This window comes from Chaetodon auriga, chromosome 7 (assembly GCF_051107435.1).
Source record: "Chaetodon auriga isolate fChaAug3 chromosome 7, fChaAug3.hap1, whole genome shotgun sequence".
Lineage (NCBI taxonomy): Eukaryota > Metazoa > Chordata > Actinopteri > Chaetodontiformes > Chaetodontidae > Chaetodon > Chaetodon auriga.
This window is the reverse complement of record NC_135080.1, coordinates 27233235-27251711: the sequence shown is the minus strand read 5'-3', so window position 1 is coordinate 27251711 and position 18477 is coordinate 27233235. Positions and strand designations below refer to the sequence as shown.

At 39.1% G+C, this 18477-nt stretch overlaps 1 protein-coding gene across 6 annotated transcripts in view; it reads left to right on the top strand.

The window, feature by feature from the left end:
- Window positions 1-18477, top strand: part of LOC143323676 (kinase suppressor of Ras 1-like) — a 50111-nt gene that overhangs the window by 9341 nt on the left and 22293 nt on the right. The window contains exons 1-2 of one of the 6 annotated variants that reach the window (XM_076735673.1): window positions 10276-10368; window positions 10746-10802. The exons of 3 other annotated variants lie outside the window; for them this stretch is intronic. In XM_076735673.1, the coding sequence (XP_076591788.1) occupies window positions 10288-10368; window positions 10746-10802 (138 nt within the window). In that variant the 5' untranslated portion in view covers window positions 10276-10287. Of the gene's footprint in view, window positions 1-790; window positions 914-7209; window positions 7302-10275; window positions 10369-10745; window positions 10803-18477 lie in introns of those variants that run through there. 2 more of the 6 variants (XM_076735675.1, XM_076735674.1) reach the window with 2 other exon arrangements.

The following is an 18477-nucleotide window of genomic DNA, read 5'->3' as shown; positions in this document are numbered from 1 at the left end:
GTCAGTACTGTCTACAAGTTGTTTTAGTTATTTCTTTCAGCATGCATTCTGACATCTTCGACAAGAATTAAATTTACTTTTCCATTTCAAATGTGTCTATACTCCACAGGATAGAATGTATATGGACGAAGCAGTTGAATCTCACCATGACGAGTGTCAGGTCACTTTACAGTTTCCACACTAAGACACAGTGTGATCAGTCCGACAACTTGGAGCATTGGAAAACTTATCAAATAGTATTGTGTACTAGAAAGTTTCTTTCTTGTGCAGTTTAAATGCATTGCTTTTGCAAGAGTCTGCAGGGGACAATCAAACTTGAATTTCAGTCTTGCTTAAATTGTTTGACTAAGGTCTAGATGGTCTGAATGTTAGGTTGACACTAGTGAGGTCTGGTAGTTATGGGCTGCAGTGTGTTGGTTGGCCAGAGTCCTGCAGTGTTTTGAATAGCATCACAATGCTGCTCTGTGTGATGAGCACTCACCCGAACTAGAATGTGTTGAGTCAGCTGCTCTGCAAGCCTCTGTCCCTCCCCAGTGTGCTATTTATACACACCCCAAGCAGCCACTGGACATACCAACAGATACACACAGACACAAGTGCATACACATGTTGTCTGATCCACACACAGACACACACACACACACACACACACACACACACACAGTTGTGCATACAGCTCAGCAGACTTGAAAGCTCCTTGTAAACAATAGTGAACACAAACACTGGAGGCAGGGTAAGAGCTGTGCCTCAGGGTGACTCAGTTCTTTCGTGACACTGTGTTGAGGAGGAAGCAACAGGTGGCCTCAGACACACAGAGTGGCAGAGAGCAGGAGACGCTCAGGCTGATAGTCAGCCCACATGGGAGCAGCTGGACTTTTACCAAATGTCACAGGATCACATTTAGCATGCTGAGGTAAGATAATAAGTAAGTCAGCATTGAATTAAACTTTAGGATGTTGAATTTTTCTTTGGATACATGCTATTTTATCCTTAGACTGATTAAACTCTTTAGTCACAGAGACAAGAGTGCGTTGTTCCACTGATAAGTGCCTTGAGTCCTCTGTTAATTACACAATATACTGGTAATTTAGCTTCCATTTAAAGAGGTTGGTCATCTAAAATCAGGTGCTCTCTTCTTTGGTCACCTTGCAAACTTTAATCCATCTGTGTACTTGGCCTCTGCTACACTATAATGGCATGTGTCCTCCATAGTGGTTTTGTTTTGTTGCACCACTAGTGTGATATATGCGTTGTTTTGCATGAGTGTCTCTCTTGGATTATGCATCACATGCTTCAGTTGCATGCAGATTGTTACAGTGCCTCAGCACTGTGGCACAGATGAAAACCTGCCCTTTGGCTAAATTCAGCACATGTATAGTAATATTTCTTCATGTGCACTTTCCCAACTAATTGAATAAATGAACACAGTACATGTACAGAGGTGTTAAAAATTTGCTCTACATACAGTATGTTCCCAACAAATGTGAAAATGTTCTGTTCCACCAGAGGTGGAAGAGATATTCAGATCTTTTACTTCAGAGGAGAGGTGTGCAGTCAAATGTTGTCAGCAATAATGTTAGAAAATGATATTAAAGTATCAAAAGTATGACCGCAGTTCCTTTTACAGTGCTACACTCTATATTATAGTATTAGATAATTACTTTATACCCAACAGTAGGTAACTTCTTTATATACTGTTTAGCTGTTTAATCTATAATGATATAGCATGATTTATTAAATGATCATATGTTATGTATGTGGAATCTGAATCTCCAAAGTAACCAGTAACTGCTTTGTTATTGTCATTCAAATACTGGTAATACTAGTAAAAAAGTAGCATAAAATGCAAATATTCAAATAAGGTAGTACCTCAGAATTGTGTGTGGCCCCACCAGGCCAGTCCAACAGTCCATTTAGATGGACATTCAGTTTTATAAAGAGCTTGTGTTCTCCACAGAAAGAAATCTGCAAATAACTTATATAATCATAATTTTAGTATGTTAATCTTTATGCTTTACTGATAGACTGAAAACAGGGTTTTACATATATATGCAGTATAAACTTAGGGCATGTCTACACAGGAGGTATTTCAGCCAAGTATTTTCGTATTTTTCAACCATCCATCTCACACTTGTCACGGACTGTTACACTTGAATCAATCCAGCGTGTAAACTCGACCCCAAGTGTATTTTTATTCTTCAAGTCTATTTTCTTCAGTTCTTCACTTAACTGTTGTATTGATTGTGCGTTTGGCTCTGAGCACTGTCAAAATGCAGGTGAGCTACTTTTGTCAGTGTCAGAACATACTGAAGCTGCTGCCCCGCGAACATGCTACTCATGTTACACTTCCTATGTAGACGCTGTCAGCTACTTTCCACCACTGAACTCATCATAATGCAGTCCCCTTTCTGGTAGAGCTGGTTTGACATGTCCACAGTAATGATACAACCAGTCTTAAAGTCTTGGAGTTACTTCTGTGTACGACGAGCTGTTTGTTTAAGTGGTTTTCATTTCCCTGGTTCAGCTGGAGCTGCTAAAAGTTTGTCCTGGTCCATGACAGCCCTGTGAACTGTGGTTCGCTTCACACCATGAGTCACTCGGCAGGATTGTCTGGTCACTGAGCAGAATAGGTTCATAATAGGTGACAGCGGTTGCTGTCAGTTTCTTTTGACCATATCTGTGTAGGCTGGATTTGTCAGCATTTATACTTGTTTTTGATAAGTTCATACAAATCAAATTATACATTAAACACTGGCATGCAAAACTTTCAGGTCAAAATTTATGTGACTGTGAATAGTTAAGCAACTAAAAGATGACCAGATTTACAAATGGCAGAAAATTAAAGATGACACAAATCATATTATTAACTGAGGAAACAGCTATCTGAAAATGTTTTGCTATCCTCTTTTAGCCTTCTCCTGCATTGTGGCAATCAATTATTTTAATTTTCAGAGTGCTAGGCAGCTGCTTAGAGGAGCATGAGGCTGCTGATTGTTAGGCCAAGGTTAAGTCACCTGGCCTTTCCTAACAGTATTTGTGATCAAGCCGTAGCCCTAACATCCTGATTAAGATCTGAGAGGTCTGGTAAAAGTTATCCAAGAGCACAAATCTCTTTGGGTTCCCAAACTTTTGCATGGTGCTCCTTTCCCTTTTGACTCTGAAATTGTATAAATCAAAAATAATACGCTAATCTTACTTAAGAAAACTTACTTTATGCCTTTTGGATATCAGTTCATCTTCCACTCATTTAACTAGTCACAGTAACAGAAATTTTGACCAAAGGTGCCCAAACTTATTCATGCCGCTGTACATGTACATGCACTGTTTGAATTGCTTGTGGTTTGACATAATGATGCCTCCATGTGATATTAATGGCCTCCCAAAGTTGATTTTTTAATCCCATGACCTATTCTAGCACCACCATCGGTCCAAAATTTTCACTTCCACACAAGAAAGAGCCAAACCTCATGACTCTTTCATGATAATACAAAAGAAACAGTAGTGTCAAATCTGTGGAGAAAAAAAGAAAAAAAAAAACAGCAAACTCAAGCCTAACCTAACCCATACTCTTTAATGGCACCATCTGAACTGAAGTTTCTTGTCAGGTCCTCTTGACTTTCTGTCTGATGCTGATGGATCCAAAAAGTCTTCCCATGTTACTTGCATCACATTTATTTAACTGACCAAAGCAACTTACAATAAGCGCTTTCACCATGAGGATATAGCCAAAAAAAAGTACACTTCATTAAATATGCTAAACTGCTTTAAGTGCTACATACAAGAAAAATAAGAGATGGAGGTTGTTTTTATGGGCCAAGGTACAGTCTGAACAGATGAGTTTTCAGTCTGTGTGTAAGGTTTCTGCTGTCCTGATGTCCATGGGGAGCTTGTTCCACAGGTCAGCAAACAGTTGTGATTTTATGTGAAAACAGCTTGTCCCTATTTCTGTCCCTCTGAGGGGCCTGTAATGATTCACCCCCTTGTTTCACTACCAAGTCAAAGTGCTGTGCAATTGTAAATCTAATTTGTCATGTATCATAGTCGTACTGCTTTGTGATATAGAACTTGGCTCAGGAATTTGCCTTCCTAAGCAGAGATGTGTGATGTCCATGTCAGGTTTTTTTTGTTGAAGGTTGAATTGCAGGGAAAGACAAGTGTTCACCTGTTCAATTTCAGTTCCACTGGTGTAGACAGGGTCTGAGTCCTTGCCTCCTTTTTTTCTAATATCAACAATCTGTTCCTTGTTTTTTGCTGAAATTGAGCAGTAGGTTATTCTCTGTGCACCGTCCTGTAAGATTTTTGATCAAGTGGAGTGCAGTGGAGAGGGAATCCTCAGTGGGTCTTTTGAGGACAAACTGGTGAGGGTGCAGGCTAGCTGGGATGTAGTCTTTTGATGTGCTTGAGAACCAGTTTTTCAAAGAACTTCATCAGAATGGGGTTGAGTGCCATGGGGCAGTAGTCTTTCCTACTGGACACAGCAGACTTTTCAGAAATAGGGACAATGAGGGTTGGGCAATGTCTACAAAATTGGCATACAATATTCACGAATATGGACGATGATGTCTATTTTTCATAGTGCTGTAACGGCAGAATATAACAGTGAAAAAAGGTAGTTAGCCCAATGTGTATTGATCAGTGACAGTGGCAAATCAGCTTGCATTATGGTGATGACAAACTTGGTTGCTAAAAAATGTACCACTACACTCATCTTCCAATACCTTGGGTTTTGGACGAACAAAAGAGGAGAACTAAGAGACACTTCTAGGGATCTAAGACTTACCAAAATTTGCAATATCGTGATTAAAAAAAAAAAAACATCTTGATGCTGTCATGGGACTGTGACATAATAACCACAATATTACATTTTTTTGCTACGGTGGCAGTATTTTATCTCTTCTATCTCACCTTGTCAAAAATGGTACTGTGTATATATATTGATATTGTTCTATTTTTTACTTTTTAACAGTTTATTTTTAGAAGATTTGTCATGCACCAACATCACCAATAAAGCTATAGCAATAAAGCTTTTTCTGATTCTGATTCTGATTCCAGGGTTTTTTGTGAGGATACTGCAACAGTTCAAACTAACAGCATCTTCTCTCAACATTTTCCCCTAGGCTGTGGAACCCATCAGTGGTCCCCACTAAGTCCAATCCTCTGTGATCTAGCTATAGAACCACTTTCAACTGCTCTCCATAATAGCACAGTATTTGTCAAGTTATTTTCCCAGAGCATGTGCAGCTTCTCCATTTGAAAGAGAAATTTACACCTACCCAAAGATTTTTCACTGGATTCCACTTAAATGACAAACAGCTTTTCCCTCTCCTTCTTTTTTATTTGGCAGGTTCACTAATCATTAGCCATTAGCCATTAGGTGAAAAACCTTTAAATAGAAAAAAACAAGAGAAGAAGAAGAACAAGAGAACAATAGATTCAATTGTAAATGCGTAAATAGCAACAAATAAATATATGCATTCTTAAATTGTACAGAGATGCCTAACATCAGACATCAGCATCTTATTTCTACATTTTCCACATTAAATGCGAATAAAGCTAATGCCTACCTGTCAGAACCTTTAACTGTAACATCATGTGATGTATGTACTTTACTGTGTTTAAATCATATTTATTCCAAGTAATATTAAGCTATACAGTTCTTTTTAAGCAACATCATAAGCCAACAACATGCTGTCACTAAACTATACTTCAAATGCCAGTTAATCAATAATCACCATTTTTATTATCACCACCCCCCCATGCTTCTACTGACAAACATCAGATTCACAAATCAACCAGCTACTAATAGCTAACCAGATTCTAAAATAACGAACCCTGGCACGCACAAACTTTAAACAGTTCATTAATCCATCGACCAAACTTCCTTGGCGGCAGCAAATCTTCGTCAGGAAAACTGTCTCTTAACTAATTTAAAGCATCTTACCGGCTGCCTCTCCAGATTTGTAGGCGCATTTTTTTTTTTTTTTTTGGTTTTATTATTTTCCAATCCTTTCCCGGAAACTCCAGTTTGACTTGACAGTATTTGGTAATAGTGGTATTTGGAGGGGTGGTATGTAGCACAAACTGTCTTTACATGCAGGCATTTCAGAACAGTAAACCTCTTTAACAGCAACACTCTCTGCTTAAACAGTTTAGATCTCTATCACGATACAAGTTAAACCTGCACAAATGTAAACTATTCAAAGCAATTTAAAAAGTAACATCTGGCCTCAGTTACCAAAATGTGAAGAAAGACAGTTTACTTTCCTTTGCATAGCAGTCACCTGAAAAAAAAAAAAACATGAAACTTTTATGACTGTTATATCAACTCTCTTGCCCTTTGCTTGTTTGCTTTTAAATCTTGCCCCCAGCTTGTCTTTGTTCACAGTTTAGTCACTCTCACACTAAATTAGTGCCAGGATTCAAACCCCTGACCCTCAGTAAGCCTTGAGTATTTTAACCATGTATCCTAACCACCTTTGCACCAATCATCCTGGCAGAATTAAAATTAAGCATTAACATTTAAAAAGGAGAGAGATCTAAATTGCTAAGCACATCTTAAAAACCCAGACACTGCTACAGGTATAATGAAGGTGTTCAAGTTTGGATTTATTTATTTATTTAAGTTATAGAGTTAAATCCCAAACCACATGGTTATGTATCATGCCCTTTAACCACTCAACCACTCTGCCATGGAGTGGATTGAAACCATTGGCACTTGATTACAAAAGAGGGAGTAATTTATGGCCACATTCACATGTGATAAAATGGAGAATCCTACTCAATGAAAACATCAAATGTTTAAAAAAAAGAAAGTTGTAACACTCAAAGCTTGTCACTCTGAGCACCAGAAGACAAGACACTGTTGAACATGTAGATGTGTCATTTGTGTGGATAAGTTAGAAGTGATCCAAGATACCACAGTTTCAAAAGTGGACACATTCACACTAGTAAGATTCACACAAAATGAAAATGAAACCATTATGACCCTGATTTTTCCTACAGGGAGTTAGGCATCCTGTGGACAGTTGCCACCAGTTACTGATGCACAGCTTTGGCATGTCAAGAAAACAGAGCGCTCTGATCTGGAAAGCCTTGCTGAGAGAGAGAGAGGGGGGGGGAGGGGGGAATGTAAGAAGGAGGGAGGAGAAAAACAGGGAGTGTGATAACAGCGTTTGGAAGATTTGTTGGCTCTCTGTCAGTGTGTTTCCCAGCAGCCTGCTGCGCTCACGGATTATTCTACAACAATGCCTGGATTATGAGAGTAGGGGCTTCAATGTTCAGGAGATACTGTCAACAATATGGTAATGTACAGTACCAGACCTCTACTGGATCTGTCTGCCAGCTTTTAACATATGTAAATTGTCATAGAAGGGTTAGAAATAGGTGTTTCCTTCATTTCCTTATTTGACAGGGGTGCTGTTATGGAACAACTTCTAGCACATTTATGAGATATTGCTTCTATTTCAGGCAGTTGCTGTATGTGTTCTCAGTTTTGTTGTGTGTCTGTGTAGCCTGTTTGATCAACTGTTTGTGTCTTGTGTGTCATTGTTGGCAAGGGTGAGTTTCGAGACAGATTTTTATTTGCCTGCTAGGTGGAGGCATATATCCAAACCCACGTGCCTGTTAGTGTGGACTCTACCCCTCTTATTGAGCCTGTGTGCTTGACTGTTTACTCAGAAGTTTGTTTCTGTGTGTTTAAGTGTGCGCATGAGAAACCAGTAATTAGTGTCAGGTACAGGAGGTTGGCTGTATTTGTGATTTACCTACATGAGCTTACAGGATAGGCTTTCTTTATTACTCAGTCTTCAGTCACTGTATTTCTGTAAGCGTTTCTTCGTCTTTCCTTCCTTTCTGTTTGAGCTTTCATCACCTGTAAACACAGGCATCTGAGGCATGCCCAGGCACTGCCCAGGTATCGGTATGCGTCAGCTTTGCAAAGTGTGAAGTCTGTTTCTTAAACCTTTTTTTTTGCCTTAAGGGAAGTAAACCATCATCCTTGCTAGAAAACAAAATCACATTCACTGTATATGAAAAAAGTCCAAAAAATAAAAAAAAGTCAAATAAGTAATTACAGTAGTTTCACTGCATAGGATCACTTATTCATCCGGACTGGACAGCAAAGGTTCTTGCTGATCCTATTACCCTTTAAGTATCACGCTTACTGAAATATCAGTTGCTACATTCTTCAACACAGCACTGATTTTGGTAATTTCTGCAAGCATATTTTCAAGACCTGTGACTGTTTTAGGTCGAACTGTGGGAGAGCTTTGTGGAGCATTAAAGTGGAATTCAACCAAATCTGGGGATGTGGAGTTGGACAGACGTGAACTGTGTAGCCCAATCCTCATGTCTGCCTGAGGTTACCAGCTCCAGGCTACATTAGACACTACTACCTTAACACAACCGAATCTCCCACTGAACAGGAGTCAAGCTGCATTGTGGTTAATATAGGGGGCGGAGGTTATGTATGGAATAAAATTGTAAATCTGGTTCACCAGCATTAGTTTTTACCCTGTCTGTATGCTGTCCATCATCACCGTTGGATTGTAATGCTGAATCAGTGGAGGACTCTTTTAAGAGTGAGGTACTATGAAGTATATATCTTGGATTTTAGGAGTACTTTAACGTCTACAGTATGTTAACATCTGCATCATTTTACTTTCTGCTAGCTTGCTGGTTTTTGTTCAAATGACTCCCGACTTTGAGTTACAAACAGTCCTCTCAGATGAGCTCAGGTACCCTTCAACTCCACTAGTCATGCTCCAAATGTGTTTGTTTAACTTGATTTTAAACTGAATGTTACTTAACACTGTTGATAATAAGAAAACTAGACATTGCTTTGACCCCAGGGGGACAGATTAATTTTGAAATATACGAGAATATTCTATAGAAGAAATGTTCCCAATACAAACTGGTGACAGTGAGGTTGATGGAGTATCCTGACTCACTAAACCTTTAGATTACAGCCCTCAATGTACAGCATAATTTCTCTGGAGTTATGGTGTAATCTTTTGTACAAATGATGTATCAGTACAGTACAGACATTACATATAAATTCCTCCCAAATGTCCAACTTTTTGCTCAGTGAGTCATATTTATCCTGTAATAATAGTACCCAGTAGTACTTTCTTTGTAAGATCCCAAATTGTTACCCCCTTATTCCATTCCAACAGTACCAACACCGGTACGTCGGAGGCTGTAATCTAAAGCGCTACCTTGACTTTTACAAATATAATCTTTCAATGCTGTGAACACCACCAAAAAAATACATTCACCCTCATTAACTTAACTAACTTAAACCTATACTATCTGTATGGTTAGAGAGTAAGCAAACAAATCAATCAACACGAAATGGAGCCAGGTATACCCAAATGAGTTTGGCTTTCCACCATTGCTCCACTTGTTCCCAGTGGCATTATTCAGTCGAGCTCGTAGTTTCTCTTGTGTCAGTCCTTCTCTCTGGTCACACACAGGCCAGCTCATATTACATTAAGACTCGGTTGTGGATTGGCACCCAATCAAAGTGACCGTGGCACTACATAACAGTATTTCTTTGCTTCAGCTCTCACAGTGTAGTGACTAGTATAGAAAGCATCTGACCATCAGGCATTCAGATTCCTGGACAAAAAGGTGGAAAAATAAATCTTATATTATTTTCTCCTGGTAAATGTGCAATCAATTAATCATTCTAGTTAGAGTTTACTAGCTGAATTGTGGAAAACATCACCAAATCAGCTGTTTGTAGCTCTCAGTTTGGATGGCTTACAAATTCCATGCTTAATTGAATAAGCCTTTCATACCCCTTTTCCACCAAGACAGTTCAAGCGGCATGTCAGAGCCCATGTCTGAACTTGAACCAGTTATTTACATTTTTGAACTCAATATCTGAACTGGCTCTTGGCCAGAAAAAAGTGGTTCATTATTGGAACCGACATTTTGCTGGTCCAGAAGCAAGAGCCACTTATGTCAGGAGTTGGGGACAGATTATTGTGGTGTGTGGAGACAAACTTTCTCCATGCAACTGTTGTTTCTCGTTAGAAATTTAGAGTAAACTGAGTGTTTGAACCGATACAGTGTGAGCTACAGCATGGTACGTTCTTAATCTATTAGAAGCATCTATAGATTAACAACAAACTCATACAACTGAAGGAGTACAGTGGCCAAAAGAAGGACCTTGGGCAAAGCAGCTATGGTCAGCCACAGAGAATCCCCATTTCAACATTCTCGACTCAGTCCTTGGCAGTAGTCATCAGGCAGCTGACCAGAGCCTTGGAGCCAGCAACATCAATGCTTGAAGCGATGGTGGATGACATGCTGTTGCCAACTTCCACCGATCCTAAATGTTTTGCCTTATTGCCAGCCAGCTATGTAAGTATTTCTAAGCTGTTTAACAAGTTACTAATTTCTCTCATGTTACACGGAACGTATCATTGATGACTAGCCATATGGCTCAGCTAGCATTAAGCATAGCTACCAGTTTGTTACATGAATGTCTGTGATGTTATGTTTTGTTCATGACATTGATATTATGTTTGACACTCATGACATTGATGTGAGGAATTTGTGTGCTTTCATGAGTAACATTAGCTGACCAACAGCTAGCCAACTAGCATGACCTTGGTAACAATAGCTAATGTTAGCATGCTACTTTCTAACACTGGTCCACCTACCGTCATTTAACATTTAAATTGCACAAAGCACAGTGAAGGGGTTTGTTGTTGAAGCACTGTTGTTGTTATTTATAGAGTTGCCTGCCATCCACTACATCAGTGCCCGCATCGGCCGCCTCCACCACTGACGGGGTAAGATTTGTTGTAGTCCATCACACCAGACACTATGCAGACAGAGAGAGATTTATTTTTATATTTGTATTCCCACCAATCAGGCTCTAAATCCAATTGCTTTGATAAATAACAGTTAAAATAGACAAAACTAGTTAATGCTAAATTTGTCTGTGTTAACATAGAGATGAAGTAGAACTATGATACAGAGAGTAAAGTCATTGTAACATTAATATTGTACCGTAATATAATATAATATGGAACATGATGATATAGTGGGGGAGATATAGATATATATCAGATAAACTATAAGGTCAAGTGTAGTGATATCATATAACATAGTATATAGTACAGCAATATAACCAGTGTTATGTAAGTATTCAGGTTTTGTACTTAAGTAAAGGAACACTTTATCCTTCAGTTTCACAAAAATATTTAAAATCAACAAGTTTGGAGATACATGGTTTTCACCAGACAGGAAGGGGATTAAATATTGTATTCTGGAAGGTAACTAGTTACTACAGCTCTCAGTATGACTACCCTATAAGGATCTGTGTTAATTGTTATTGTTCTTGTACACAGGAAATAGGAAGCGAGACAACAGTTGTTGTTGTTTTTTTTTTTTTTTTAAGTTTTCACATTTTTTGTAACTTTTGCATTTTTGTGTATTTTTTGTTTAATTTGTTTTGGTTTTTCAAAATAAACACATTTTCTGAATAGATTTGTCTGCTCCAGTATGCTTTATCAACAGGTAAACATATTATAAAAGTTATGACAGTTCAGATGGTTTGAAACACAAAAAGTAGAGCTGGTAGGGTTACAGTGCTGCTATAAGAAACGATAACTTATCCACTCTGTTAAAGAACTCTTTTAATATAGCTGTAATGTCAGCCCCTTCTGGATTGCCATGCTTAATCAATGCCTGAACAGAGGCTGAATGTTTGCATGCCTGTTTGGGTTTTCCTTGGTGAAATTGTCACCAAGTTCCTCACACACATCACGATAGCGCCATTCTCTTGCTCAGCTCCAGCTTGCAGTCATTTCTTTTTAGGAGGTACCTCCTGCATCCCTGTAATCTCCCAAAAGACAACTCCACAAGTGATCTTTTATTTGTTCTTACACACACACACCTACACACGCACACACACACACACACACACACACACACAGACTTGCCCTAACCATAGCCATAACCACTACTTGCTTAACCCTAACCTTTACCCTAACCTTACCCTAAGACTAACCCAAGTGTTCACTCTAAAATCTAATGATTAACATTATAGAGACTTGCATTTTGTCCCCACAATGTGACTATGTAAACAAATTTATACAGATAAAAAGATTTATAAAAAATACCATCAACCCACTGTTTTTTAGCTACAAAAGCAAGTATTTTATTATAAATTTCATGCCTCTAATCTCCATATTTCCATCTTTTTTTATTATTAAGCAGATCTAGGTGGTCTATAAATGCAGTGAAAATATCAAAACGCTTAATACACTGAGAAATTCACACAGACTGTATTCAGAAACTGTGCTTTTATATGAGCTATCAGAACTTCCGTAAGGTTGTGATGTTACAACTGTGTACAGTCATCGCCTTCAGCCATGCCAGCAAGCTGAGGCAGTAAAGTACCTTTTTTGCTTTTAAGAGTAGTAAAGTGATGCAGAACTTTTGTCAATGAGTGGGACATTAGGACATTTTTAATAAAATGTTATTGATGAATGTTAAGGCGTGTTAGTCCAATTAGGATAGCACTACATTTGGAGCAGTAGCAATACTGCTCCCTATATAACCACATGCCCACTGGACACAGTGTAAGAGCTGCAGTGTAAACAGCCTGTACAACAGCCAAATAATTACATCACAGTACACTTGCAGAAGCACATCTGCTGAAACAGGGGCACAGGAAAGGCAACATAAAACTTGTGCCCATGTGCACAATGAACTAAAACAGCCAACACAGCTCAAACTAGGAATACAAATGGCTTACCTATAATCATAATAATCATCATAATAATGATAATTTCACTGCAATCCAATTCAGTAATAGAAGAAGATCATTGACAAATGAGGTCCTGACAGTTTAAAAAAACAATTCTGCTGCCTCAATAAACTTAAAGATGGGTTCTAATAAACTCCTTGAAAGTCAATTTATAAGGCTAATTTTCTGATAAGGATAGGCTTGGAGAGTACACAGGACTGGGCAAGACCTGTCTCCACATGTTGGTGTTGCTTTGGCAGCAGGGAGTATGCATGTGTTTGTTGTGCATGTGTTGGTTTGAAGTTTTTTCAGTGATACATGCTGAGCACATGTGTGCAACAGACCAACTCGCAGCCACCCCCAAACAGACCAACCTACATCCACAAACAAACATTTCTCTGCTTTCAGCCTCCAGATCATCTCAGTAGCCTGACTGCTTACAACATACTACATTGTAGTTGTTCCTTCCCAGCTGGCATTGATTGTGAGTTTGTGTACTACATACAACAAATCTTGATAAGGATAATGTTGTTAAATCACATTCTCCACTTTGACAGTCAACTAAATTTACAACAGTAGCAATCATATATATAAAAATTGAGCTGCAATCGAATGAACTTCTCATCATGCATCTTGTCCAAAGACAAACAGAGCTCTCCTCTTGGCTAGCCTCAGGTTGTCAGTCTCCATTGTTCCCACTCAAGCCACAAAGAGATGACACTAACCCCACTCCTAGTTGCTCCTCCTGGGCAATGGTGGTGACAGGCAGGAGGAGTCTTTCCCTTGCTCTTTACCATCCCATTGCAGAGCAGCCAGTTTCCCCATTCTCTTACGCTCAGAACAAATCACACAGAACAAAGCAGAACAAATTATAGCATCAAGCAAAAGCCTCCACTCATCCAGCTTCTCCAACTCCTGCAATAGCTCTCCAATTGGCAAACGTCTCAGGCTATAAGCCTGAGTGTCTAGTATTAGTCCCAAAGATAACTCCACTCATGCACCCGGCAGTGCTCCTAGTAGAGCTTGCGCCTTCTTTTCCACACTGCTATCTGACTGTGAAGCCACCTTCTCCAGTAATGCTAATACAGCTAACACAGCTAATTTCCAGGGGCCCTAAAAATTATATTAACTGCGAAGTTTTGGTTCTAGGTCTAGGTATCCATTATCTGATTTGTGGATCTTCCCAGTGCCATAATCTACTTCCTTTCTGGTGGCAATGTAGTAGGTTTTACTTGAACTTTCACTAAACTTCGCTGTTTGGTTCACATAGTCACAGTGTATGCAGAAACAAATGATATCATGTCCAGACAATCAATCAAGCTCCAGCATGAGATTGAATCATTGACATTAACTACTGGAAGTCTGGGCAAACACTGTCTTCTATCTGGTCCTATTCACCCCGTTTCAGCCATCTTTTTACACTCCATTATTGTTTGCGAAAACTTCTGTATAGCAACAGATTGTGTTTTTTTCCGGCCATTTTGACTCATTCTTGACTGAGAATGACCTTTATAAAACTGATGGATTACACCCAAACTGGAAAGGGACCAAAAAACTGATGTAAAATTGTATCAACTATATAGTATTTAACTCTGTCTGACCCAGATCCTGGCATAACCCTCATAACCTCACCTTGATTCTGAATGCACCCACTCCTGATAGACAGGGTCCTGCTGGTTCATGACCTGCATTTACCCATTCAGTTGATAAAACATCAAATGACAGTTGCAAAGTCCCAGAACGTCTCCACAGTATGGATAACCATTTACTCCACAAATACAGCAACATCCCTGCCATAATTTGTGAAGACAGGGATGTTAAAATGAGACTTAATTTTAGAAACCATAATAAGGCTATTATTTTTAACATTATATCACTTTCTATTAAATCACTGCTTATTCAGGACATGATAACTGATAATCTCAATTTTATGGCCTTATTTGAAACCTGGCTAAAGCCAAATGGCTTTATGAATCTAAATGAGGCATCACCTCCAAACTACAATAGTTACACGTGTCACATGACTCAAGTAGAGATGGGGGAAAAGCTGTAATATATCTACAAAGGTTATGTAGATGCGTGTGTGTGTGTGTTACACGTTTTTAAATATAAGCGTTTTGCTAATGCTGCTCATTACTGTTTTTATTGTATGTATCGTATGTGTCAAGTATTCCTTTATAGTGCTTTGTACATACCAGGCTAACCCTTTGCGCTGCACATGACTGCAGACTACAGTTCCCTGCCCTGTCACTTTCACAAACACGCTATTGTGTTATACACACTGTAAACATTGCATCACACTCTTATTTCTCACTTTTTCTGAATCTTCTGGCTTGGGTTGTTCTCACAATGAGGAAAACCCATGGTGTAGGGCCCATCACTGTCTCTATGATATTGTTTAGGCCTAGCTTCTTAGCTGTTTTGTAGCCTAGCACACAGACCACCTAGGACCACCAGGACCACCTAGGACCAGCCCTCACTCTGCATCACTTAGAATTTGCTCCTAGTCTTTTTATGTCCTGCCTCTGTTTTACATGTGAATGCACCATGTGTATATAGCTGTTCTGTGCCTGTTGCTTGTTGTTTGGGCAGCTCCAGTGATTTCTCGTGGTCAAGAAGGTCAAGGCTAATTCCAGGTTCTCTGAGCACTGAATCAGTTGTCCTTTGATCTCTTGATCTACATTGGGAAACTCACAGTTCTTGGCAAGCATGTATGGTCTGGTGCAGTATGTGTCTAGTTTTTCTCCTGGCTGTTGCACTGCTTTACTAAATATTTATTTCTGGTACTTTTTTAGCTTCTGTGTAACATAGCGTATTTGTCTGCCTCTACTCCTTGCAGGTCATAGATGTCATGCACATGCTGTCCAACTAGGTGCCACAGCAAAGCTTTTAGCCTTGCAACTCCTGTAATGTTGATGGCAGTAGTATAGTTCTCAACCCTCTGCACCCACTTGGTCCAGAAAGGCAGAGCTTGAATTTTCATCATCATCAGCATGTGAGCACTTTTCATGGTGCTCTTTTTGTTTGTTTTTGTTTCTTTTGATGTATAGAATGGAGTCTTCACCATCTTTTATCCTTATCTCTAATGTTTCCATCCAGGAAAACAATACATGGATAAGTGTTGGTAGATTAACAATGAAGTTTAAGGAACAGTCAGGTCAGCAACATGCATACAGCTTTATGATACTTTTTTAAACCCTGTGCTGCTGCACGTGACAGCAGACAGCCACGCTACCCCTCACTGTTAAATAGACTCTGGTGTTAACAATCTGTAATGTGTTTACAGTGTGTACTGTAACCTGTGTGACCTATATCATGGTCTGATGGAACATCAGAAACTGCAATTATTTTTCATGCATTGGTTTGGCAAGACATAGACAGATGTCATCCTGCTGATTGTGGCATCAGATCAGAAAACATTTCTGTGTGGTTCTAAAGGGCAGTTACAAATGCCATATTTTGACATTTAATTTGGAGTACTTGTTTTCAGATATGCCCTGCTATGGTTAAGGTGTGGAGGGCACAAAAACTTCTTGGTTAGAGAAACATTGTCGTTTCGGTTAAAATGACTATTCGGAAAGGTATGGAAAGACTATGGCGTTGGTTAAAAGACGGCTGGTTATTTTAGCGAACATTGGGGTCGTGGCTGAAGGATGCAAACTTTGAATGTTGGCGAGAAATAGAATACAAATGCTTGTCACAGGCATGTCAGGGAGTAAAACAGCACCTCGCTTCTTGTGAATTATGACAGATAAGAGTCATGATTCACACACATTTGAGCTACTGACAGATGCTGCTGTTTTTCAGTCTTGCCCATGAGGACATGATGGGCCATGTTTTTCTCATTAGTCCTTGAGGTATCTAGCTTACATTGTAGGTGGATGGAATTATATTTGTGCTTTTCACAGTATTACAAAACCACATTTAAAAAACAGCAGCAGTGTGTACAGAAACAATGTCCTGGTTAACTTGGAATATTCACAGACCACACCATTAACAGTTTTCATAGGAACAGTTTCTTTGTGAGAAACTAGTTCAAATGAAAAGTGTCCAGAGTGAGGTCTGTGGAATATACAGAATATCCAGCTATGGGATCTGTAAATGAGGGGTTTACTTATAAATGTAGCTTTTGTAATACTATTACAAAGAACACATACATTTCAACCTGTTAATATGCTCACAAGCCACGCCTGGTATTTCTCATACAGAAAAATTACCAGGATAACGCCCACCAAGTTGCGCCGCTATTTTTTATAACAGTGGAACAGGTAGAGGGATCAGTGATGTGTCGATCGCAAACAAAACCGCTCTTATAGCCAGCTCTTTGAAGTGAACGATCGGAGCTGCTTTGTTTTTTTTCTGTTCCAGCCGTACGTGATTGGTCAACTACATGATGTGTTACAGACACAGCGTGCGCGCACAGACACGCACACGCCTGCACTAAGAAATGCTGAATTAAATAAATATTTTTAGTTGTACAAATTTATATGTCATTTATCAGATCAGACCCCTGTCCCCACCCCAACCCCCGCCCCCAGCCGCCGCCAAAATCTCACTCTGAACTCATTTCAAAACTTGAGAGCCCTGTACTGTGACATATTATGCCAACAGTAGTGGAAATGGCAATCATCACAGTTAATGAATGAAGAATGAACAGATCATCCGTTTCACACCTTTTCATGCTAAGAGGAGTTTTGTCATACTGGCAGCTCTGTGAGGCTGTACCCTAGCCTTGCACAACGTGCTTTGATCTCAATGCTTCTATAAGCATATGAACATGCTCACAAATGTAATGCTAACATGCTGATGTGTAACAGGTATAACGTTTACCATGTTCACCATCTTTGTTCACCTCTGTGTTATCTCCTGGCCTGACAGGTCCTCTGGCAGTGGAGTTTATCCATATTAGATGTAGATGGGGCCCCTGTTAATCCGTATTATCAGTTGGTTTTATGTGTATTGCAACACTAGCGCATAATAGAGTGTCTGTCACAAAATGTTCCTCAGAGCAGCATCATTTCAAGGAGGATGGACAAAATGTCACTGATCATTGCTGTCATTGCTTTTGATTTTCAAACTGGAGAAACATGGTTGCTATTCTACCTACATTTATTACAAATAAATTTAATGCTAATTTAATTTAGAAACCAGTTTGATGCATCAACATGCACATTCCCCACATGCTTTACAAATGAAACATAACCAAAGCTGTGTCATGGTTCATGGGATTCATAGTTTTCCTTCATCTGTATTATTATATTATCTGTATTATTCACAAAGACCCCATGTCTATAGTTTGCATTAAAATATGTAATATCAAGTGGATTTGAGATTGATCTTCAAGATAGGATCTGGATTGCGCAGACTAAGCTCCATAGCATAAGACTGAGAACCACATTTTTTGATTTTTGGGAGTGTTGGACCTGAGTTAAATTTAATGTATGAATCAACCTGAATCAGGGTACATTTTTGGTTTCCCATGAATCCTGAACTTTGATGCTGCATATTTGAAGTTATGCAGGGTGTGATCAATCTACGCTGATTACAGTAATTAAAGGATAGGTGCAGACTTTTTCAAGTCTTAATTAAAACAATACTCAGATTCATGTGAACCTAAAGATTTATGTTTCCACAGAAAGCAGAAGTTAGTTGGGAAACAACCTCTAAATTCCATCCCAGCATTGTCTCCCAAATACATCACATAAAAATAG